The sequence below is a fragment of the Cricetulus griseus genome, chromosome 6 (genome assembly GCF_003668045.3).
Source record: "Cricetulus griseus strain 17A/GY chromosome 6, alternate assembly CriGri-PICRH-1.0, whole genome shotgun sequence".
Taxonomy (NCBI): Eukaryota; Metazoa; Chordata; class Mammalia; order Rodentia; family Cricetidae; genus Cricetulus; species Cricetulus griseus.
This window is the reverse complement of record NC_048599.1, coordinates 14,302,932-14,311,913: the sequence shown is the minus strand read 5'-3', so window position 1 is coordinate 14,311,913 and position 8,982 is coordinate 14,302,932. Positions and strand designations below refer to the sequence as shown.

At 53.8% G+C, this 8,982-nt stretch overlaps 1 protein-coding gene across 1 annotated transcript in view; it reads right to left on the bottom strand.

Annotated features, from left to right (window-relative positions):
- Positions 1-2,329: 2,329 nt before the first annotated feature.
- Cdh22 (cadherin 22) overlaps positions 2,330-8,982 on the bottom strand; it is a 66,149-nt gene continuing 59,496 nt past the window's right edge. Inside the window, exons 10-11 of the mRNA XM_035447172.1 lie at positions 6,035-6,286; positions 2,330-2,865 (exon numbers count right to left, since the gene is read on the bottom strand). Of these exons, the coding sequence (XP_035303063.1) occupies positions 2,330-2,865; positions 6,035-6,286 (788 nt within the window). The remainder of the gene's footprint in view (positions 2,866-6,034; positions 6,287-8,982) is intronic.

The window sequence follows — 8,982 nt, the reverse complement described above, 5'->3', positions numbered from 1 at the left end:
TCCTGCCTTGTCTCAGCTGTTAACAGCTGGGTGACCTTGAAATAGTCACCTTGAGGGTCCCTTGTAGGAAGAATGTGACTCTCAGATCCCTGCCTCATTCACCACCCATGTCCCTGCCATCAGCCACCACAGTGGTCCTCAGAAGGTGGATAAATGTCTGTAGAGCTGTGATTGTAAGACAATAGTGGCTTCCTGAATTCCCTCCCAGTCTCCTAGGTGACTCATGGGCCTGGTGTGAATTCCAGCTCTTGCAGGCTGGGCCTCCTTCACGGAGGTTCAAGGTGAGCAAAGCTGCAGATTCCTTAGTCCAGCCTTCAGGATCTTCTCACAGCCTTCTCTGCCTCAGCCTCCTCCTCCCCCTGGTGAGCCAGTTCAGGGAACCATCTGCCTTGCTTGAAGCAGTCTCATTCTGCAACCTACCCAACCCAGCCTTTGCAGATGCTTGTGTGCCCCTTGGGATGCTCTCGCTTGCCTGGCCACCTCATCCATCTCAGGCTCATGCTTCAAGACCCATCAGGCCCCAGGAATTATCCACTCTCCCTCCTGTACTCCGGGGGCTTTGCTCTGTTCAGTCTGCTTCATCAAAGGTGTTATTGCTAGTGGCCTCTGTCTCTGTCTCCTGGGCCTTCGGCTACTGGAAGGCAGGAACTACTTATCAGGGCCAGCAAGATGGCTTATTGGGTAAAAGTGCTTAGCCACCTGAGTGGGTGGAACCCACCGTGGAAGCAGAGAACCAACTCCTGAAAGTTGTCTTCTTTGTATGTGGGATGTGTTACATACACACACAAATGTACCCCCAATAACAACAACAACAACAATAGAGCTACCTATCTGTGTAACTTTGGGTATGTTGTTGCTGTGAACCTGTTACCTGATCTCTAAACTAGGGCAGAATGCGTGGTGGCATTCAGGTCACACCAGCTACCTCTGCATCACCACCATGGACCTTTTGGCCTGGTGAGAAGGAATGGGAGCGAGTTCCCTGAGAAGGTGACAAGGTAACCAAGGATCATTTACTGAGTACTTCTTACATGTCAGGGAGGCACTGAGATTGGAGCTCAGCATCCACCATCTCCTTTTTAGCCCCATCCCCACCTGCTTTACAGCTAAGCAAACTGAGGCTTCAGCAGTAGAGGGCCTGGGTGAAGGGTGGCCAGCTCTCAGGAGCTGGAATTCACACCAGGCCTGTGGGTAATCACTGAGCCACCCACCCCAGGGGAGCTGGGAGGCAGGGAGGACAGAAGACAGCCATTGTCTTTAAATAGAGTCTCATGTAGCCCAGGCTGCCCTCGAACTCATCAAGTAGCTGAGGGTGTCTTTGAGCTTCTGCTCCTCCTGCTGGGATTACGGGTCTGTGTCACTATGCCCAGTTCAGGGGAATCTTAAATTGGAACCTAGAGAGGGAAGGAACCCAGCTCCCACAACAAGTAACACCACCACTGTGCACAGCCTTTTCTTCCTACCCAAGCTCAGCTTGTTTTAGCATCCTTGCCAGGGGGCTCATTCTGATATAGCCCCCAAAGCAGGGAGATTCTGCAGTTGCTAGGCACATCTGTTTCCCTTCAGAGGGCCAGGGGCTGACAGCTGGGATCAATTCCTCTTCCCCTGGAGATGGTGGAATGCAGCAGAGGAAGGGTGAGAAAGTGAGTTCAGACACCCGGCTTCCGGTAACCACAAGGATAAGGATAGTAACAAAGGCGAACATTTATTGAACACCTACTCTGTGCCAGGCCCTGCCCAACAACTTGACACATGACCCCTTCTCATCCTCTCAAATCTTCGAGGTAGGCGCTGTTATTAACCTCATTTGACAGATGAGGAAACTGAGGCCCAGAGTAATGAGGTGACTTGTCCAGGCAGCTGGTCAGTGCCAGAGGCTCCACCACTTGCTGTCTGGGTGTCCCCGGGCAGGTCACACCCACTTCTCTGGGGCTTTCCCATCTGGCACCTGTGGGACTCCGCCTCATATTTTCAACAACAATGCAATCGTTCTCTGGGTAGCTCCCAGCACACAGTAGGCGCTTAGTAAATGGACAGCCCTTCCTTCATCTTTACTTGGACGCCAGAAAGCCCTGGGGCGGGCATGGCAGCAGAGTCCTCCTCTGCTTTCTCCTCCTCTCGGGTCCTTTCCCAGCACCGGGTTGCCCCTCCGCGGTCCCTTCCAACCCCAGGGCCGCGCAGGCCAGGTTCCCCTCCCTTCTCCTGACGTCGGTCACCACCCCGCACCCCTGAGTCCTCGCAGGCTTCACCCCTTGGGGGCGTGTCGCGGCGCGGGGGCCATGCAGGTCCCCTCCCGTCGGGCCGCGCTGCCAGACTGGCAGGGCCGGGGCTAGGAGGCCGGGGCCTCGTCGTCTCCGCGGTGACCGGCGTAGAGCGCGGCCAGCGGTCGGAAGCGCGGGCCCCAGGCGCGGAGAAAGGCGAAGTCCTGCTCGGAGCCGGTGGAGCCGCTGTGCAGCGAGCTGAGCGAGGCGGCCGGCGAGCCCGCGCCCTCGAACGCGTAGGTCTGGAAGGCGTCGTAGGGCGGCACCGACAGGTCCGCGTCCGCCAGCGCCACCTTGCGGCTGATGAAGTCCCTGAACACCGAGAAGTCCGGCTCGGGGCTCGACGGCCCCCGAGGCAGCGAGTGGCGCTCGGAGGAGGAAGCGGCCTGGGGGGGACTGGCCGCGCCCCCGCCCGCGTCGCCACCCTTCAGCTCCCCGAAGTCGTAGAGGCTCCGCAGCGCTGACATGTCATAAGCCTCGGTGTCCTGCTCGCCGCCGCCCTCGTCGTTGTATTTGATCACGTTGTCTCGCATGTCCTCATCCACATCCGAGCTCAGGTGGCTCTTGTGGTGACGCCTGAGGGTGAGGATCAGCAGAGCCAGCACTGCGGGGACGGGGGTGGGGGCGGGAGACAGAGTGGTGAGGGCTGAACTCAGCACAGCGCGCTTCCTGGCCTCCCTCCATCCCCCTAACCCGACAGCGGAGCTTCATAGCCCCTCAAAGTTCCCCAGGTTTCCTATTTCTTACAGTGAGAACTGAGAGCTGTGACACTCAGGGTAGGTGGTGAGCTATTTGTCTCGGGAGGCATGCAAACTGCACGGCTAGTGGGACTGCCCAGAAGAGCTGTAAGATTTACATACTAGGCTGAAGGCACCCAGTGGGCTTCCCACTGGGGTTGCCCAGAAGAGCTCCCTAAGATTTACACCCGGTTTGGGGGCCACCCAGCTCTAGACGCTGTAAGGTTGAAGGCCACCCATCTTCCTCCCTTGCCCTCCTCTGTCCACCCAGAAATTCTATGCTTCCCATTTCTTCCTCTAACACCTCCAGCCAGGAGCAGCTCATCCACATTCCAGTCCCCTTGGCTGACCTCAGAATCTCTCTTCATCCACCCAGGCCTTGAAGGCACCCTTCTGGTCATCTCCCTCCACCAGGGCTGAACATTGATGGAAAGGGGGGAAGAAAGAATGTAAGAGCCGGAGGACGGGGAGGGGCGCTGTGACATGACAGGGAGGGGCGCTGTGACATGCTGTCTTCTAGACTTGGCTGTCACTCTCAGCAGCTGCCGTGAGATGCACAAGATCAAACCAGTGGACAGACATTCCAGCAAGGATAAGGGCGGGGCCAGCAAGGTCTCACCCTTAGTCCTAAAGCTACATTTGCCGGAGCTGAGAGAGGAAGAGCCATTTTTCTCCAGGGGTGTGGTCACTGGTAGGCCCCAGTAGACAGCCACACATGCAGGCAACACTAACGGGACTCTGGGTTATTACAGTGAAGCCACAAAGAGGACTTGAGGGTGGGAAGGGGACATGTAGGGAAGGTCTGGGGGTTTGTGGGTAGATGCAATCCAGATATGTTATATACATATGTGAAATAAAAAATGTTATTTAAGCCGGGCCTTGGTGGCGCATGCCTTTAATCCCAGCACTCAGGAGGCAGAGGCAGGCGGATCTCTGTGAGTTCAAGACCAACCTGGTCTACAAGAGCTAGTTCCAAACAGCCAGGTCCCCCAGCTCCCAGTCTTCTCAAGACCTGTTCCTCCCTAACACTCCCTCGCTTGCTTGCCACTGTCCCGAAGGCCCATGGTTTTAACTTCCCTCTAACACCTCCAGCCTGGAGGTTCATCCACATTCCAGTCCTGAGAAACCCTGTCTTGAAAAATCAAAAAAAAAAATGATTTTTAGTTTGTTTTATGTTTGGGTGTTTTGCTTGCCTGTATGTGTGCAGTGCTGGTCAGTGCCAGAAGAGGGGTCAGATCCCCTGGAACTGGAGTTACAGACAGTTTTGAGTTGCCATGTGGGTGCTGGGAATGGAACCTCTGGAAGAGCAGCCAGTGTTCTTAACTGCTAAGATATCTTTCCAGCCCCAAGAGTGAATTAAAAAAAAATCTCTTGCTCAGTGATGAATCCTATTGTGGAAACAGTCCGGCACCTGAGAGGGATTCAATGGATGGATCTGTAAATAAACGATGGTGGATAGATGGGTGGATACATGGATGGACAGACACATGCCAAGCACTGTGGCAGGGTTTAGACGCTTCTTGGGGCTCCTGACAGATGCAGCCAGGCCTGTGGCCAGAGCCAGCTGTGAGGGCCACAGCAGGGGTAAGAGCTCACCACCTAACTTGGTAGCTTACAACAGGGAAGGGAGTGGGGGCTGGAGACAGGCCTTGAGGGAGGGCTGGAGGGAAAGAGGGCATCAAGAGAGAAGTGGGGAAGATAGATGGACAGCGTTTGGAGCTGGAGACCTGGGGCTGTGGAGGGGATGCCCATGAGAGCAGATGGCGGGGTTTGCGGGCGGCGGGCAACAGATGTGCCAGCCCTGATCAGTGATTCCGCCCGTCACCTTTAGAGCACTGATGTGCACTTTCTTCGTTTGTGGGCAATTAGGCAGAAATTTGTTTGCACTGCTTCGGAAAATGAAACCGCTGTAAAGTGCACCCTCTGGAAAAAGGGTTTCTGAGCCCTGGGCTGTGGTGGGGAGGGAGGGGGCTGCACTCCTGGCTAGACAGAGTCTGTCCAGAGCCTCTGCAGGGATCTGAGGGGTGCAGAGGTCACTGGAGGATGGGCAGCACAATGGGGGTTGTCATCTCCTGATGGACTGGGCAGGGCTGGCGAGCATGGTCTCCAGAGAGCTCCCAGCTCTGGCTGTTCTGTCTACAGTCAGCACTTGGGTGTGACAGCAGTCAAAGACTGTTCACATCTCTTTTCACAAGGGACATGGGTTCAAATGGCTTTTGTTACCAGTGTCCACAGTGTCTAAAGACATTGTCCCAGGTGCCCTAAGGTGTCCCAGTTTTATTTCCTGGCAGGTGGCAAAGTTAGAGGTGGAGACACAGACTAAGGAGACTTAACCTGTGTCAGTTTCTTCATCTGAGAAATGGGTTGATACACCTGGCCATTCAACCCTGCTTCTCTTTATGGAGAACAAATAAGGGCACTAGACAAGAGAATTGAAAAAATATGCTTGCTATTCCCCATTACCCCCGCCTCTTTGAAGCAAGGTTTCATGTCCAATAGGTTTGTCTCGAACTCCCTAAATAGCCAAAGATGACCTTTGACTTCTGATACTCTTGTCTCTACTTCTGAGGTGTTGGGATCGCAGCCTTGTGCCATCACCCTCGATTTATGCAGTACTGGGGATCGAACCCAGGGCTTTGTACACTGGGCAAGCACTCTACCAATTAGGCCAGACCTCAGCTCCCTGTTTCTTTTTTTTTTAAAAAAAGGTGTGTCATTCTATAGTCCAGGTTGATCTGGAACTTAAAACATAGCCCAGGATAGCCTCTAACTTGCAGCAATTCTCCTGCCTCAGCTTTCCAAGTGTTGAGATTACAGGAATGAGCCACCAGCCTGGGCTATACATGTGGTTTTTAACACCAGGGAGGAGCATTGCATGAACTGTCCCAAGTGGGCCACCATTTGCACTTCAGAGACTTCCCACAGAAGGTGCAAGCAGAGGCTGGGGATGGTTTTAGCCAGCCTATTCTCATGCGGTGGAAGCAGACTGAGGCTCCCTTCCCAGGTCCAGTAATGGTAGGATGCTCTTGGACTCACCGACCAGAATGAGGACACAGACCAAGAGAGCAATGAGTGCTCCAGGGCTGAGGGAGGCAGCCATGACAAAGGCGGTGGTGTTGCAGGACTGGATGGTGCCAGAGCTGTCACAGCCACAGATGCGGATGGTGAGGGTGCCCGTGCTGCTCAGGGTGGGTGGCCCGCTGTCCACAACAAGGATGGGTAGGAGGAACACATCCTGCTCTTGCCGATTGAAGCCCACGTGCTGTGTGTGCACCGCAGCTGTGTTATCTGCTTGGGAGAAATGGGCAGTGCGTGACTCAGGGCTGGGCCAGACCCCAGTGCAGCCACACCCTGATCCCACCTTGAGGCCTGCCTCTTCACAACCCCAAACTACTGCCTCTCCAAGGATTCACACACCTGTCCCCTTATCTCCTCCAATTCTGCCCAAGCTGCTGAAGATCCTCGAGCTCCCAGAGCCCATGGGTGTCCTCGGCTGTCCCCGGATTCAGTTCCCGGCTGTCTTAAGCGTGTTTTCATCAACTCTAAGAGTTTTTATTCCCAGCTGTGCCAAGGTACTGTCCTCAGCTAATCCAAGATTCTGTCCCCAGCTGGGCCAAGGTCCTGGCCTTAGCCATGCCAATTTTTTCCCCCATTGATCTCAACAGCTTGCTTTGTCCCAGATTCTACTCCCATTTCAAATGCAGTCTGCTTTTAGGAGTCCTGTGGTCCTTGGTTGTGGTTTGCTGGACCTTGACAAATTCAAGGTCATCAGAGGTGGCTGGCAACATGGGCTGGTACGTGCCTATGGCTGAGGGGCCTTTCTGCCCTCTGTGTTACTCAGAAGTTCTGGAGTGTGAGGTCTCATTAAGAAGCTGAGCTTCCAGGTTGGGGACACAGCCTACATGGTCACATGAGGGGACCATAGAGCCTCAGTCTCCCTAACCAACATTTTACTTTTTACACAGAGAGAGGGGCAAACCACACAGTGGTGCCTGTTGCCCAGACTGAGCTTGCTACAGGCCAGGCAAAACTGGCAAAGGGCAGCTGCTCTGGCAGCATAGAGTGACATATGGTACCCACTTCCTCTCCTTTTCTTGTCTCCTCAACATCTATCACACATGTGCCAGGCAGCATTGACCCTTGCTTTCTGGGACTCCTCTCAGTCCTGCACAGTGTGGTGGTCTGAAGGGCTGAGAGCCCCAGGATTGACAGTCCATCTCTGTGTCTGACCTACTGCTTGTCTGCTGGGCCCAACTCTCCTTAACTTTGCTGTCACCATGGGTTCTCACCTGAGACTTTGGGAGCCCAGAGTCCCTTCTCATTGTTTTGAGTCCCAGGTAGCTGGACAAAACCTATGCTTGTGTGGCAAGGCAACCTGAGATCTCCCTGGGGCTAGTTTGGAAGGAAATCTCAGCCCAGGACAGAGCCAGTTTCCCCTTGCCACCGCTTCTCAATAGTCCCTGCTCCCCAATGGTTTCCACAAGTTTGGTTTTCTTTACCATGGACACAATGATGAAGAAAGAGCCCTTGGGAAGACTGATTCATGACCTTGAACACACATAGGAGGTGGGCAGATGTCCAGATGTGACAAGGTTCAATGTCTTATTCTACCCACTCTTATGTACATTTGAACATTTCCATGCAAGTGTTAGTAACACCGTGTGCATCGTGCACAAGCCTGCTCCGTCTTCAATGCCCTCATCAGCAAACAGAACCAGGGTCTTACCTAGCAGTGAGATTGGAATACAATCATCTCCAGCTCACAATTCCTCATAAACGCTGGTTAATAGTTTTCCCACGTGCCGCACCCCACACCTACTCCCTGTCTGGATGTCCCTGCCTTGCTTCTGCAAGGCTCTGCTATCTGGGGCATCCTCTCTGCCTTCCTGCCTGGGCAAATTCCCCATCCATCATGTTCCAGCAAGGTATCACCTCTTCTCCATTTCCCTGGGAAGGAGGGATTTATGGCTCCAATGCCACGCACAGCTCTGCGGCAGCACTTGTTACCTTGTAAGAAGCAAATGTGTGCCTGTTTCTCCACTATTGGCCAGCTGGAGCCTGGCCCTATGCTAGTCTCAAAGAACAAAGTTTGAAGGGACCACAACTCTTGGGCTAAGTGGCAGCCATGGGCCAGCTCCTTGAGTTCTGGCTTGGCCTCTGGAGTCTTCTGTTGAAGGTTGAGGCAGTTCAGGCTAAGAAAACACTGCCTACCGCCAGGGAAGAGAGAAGGTTAAGTGCAGAGGGCGAAGAAGGGGGTGGAGGGTGGGGCTGCATTGGCACCAGCTGGACGCTTCTCATATATTAGCCTGTGGGCATTTGAAACACACATTTAGCTCCCCTAGTCAGGGCTAGGGAAGGGTCTCCCTTGGTGTATGTGGAAACTGAGTCTCAGTTAGAAGTGACTTGTGGGGCTGGCATGGTGGCTCAGCAAGCCTGATGACTCAAGTTCCAACCCTAGGATCCACATGGTGGGTGGAGAGAACCAACTTATACAAGTTATCCTATGACCTCTAACGCCATGTGGCTTGCCTCCCCCTCTCCCCTCAGGGCACAAAATAAATAAATGTCACTTTAAAAACTCTGAAAGAAGTGACTATGGGGATGGAGAGATGGCGCAGCTGCTAAGAGGACATATACTGCTCTTGTAGAGGCCGGTGTTCCCGGCACTCACAATGGGTAACTCACAACTGCCTGTAACTCCAGCTCCAGGGGATCTCATGCCTGTGATGTCCACCAGTACCTGCACTCATGTACACACACACACACACACACACACACACACACACACACACCACACACACACACTAAAATAAAAGAATAGAGACTTGTTTCTTCATCATCTGTCCATCTGTCTGCCTATTCACCCACCCGTCCATTCATCCAGCACCCATGTATAGAGCCATCCATCAATCTCTCTCTCCTCCATCATTCCTCTACAGACTACCTACCCATCCGTTCTCAAGCGTCCATGTATACACATCCAC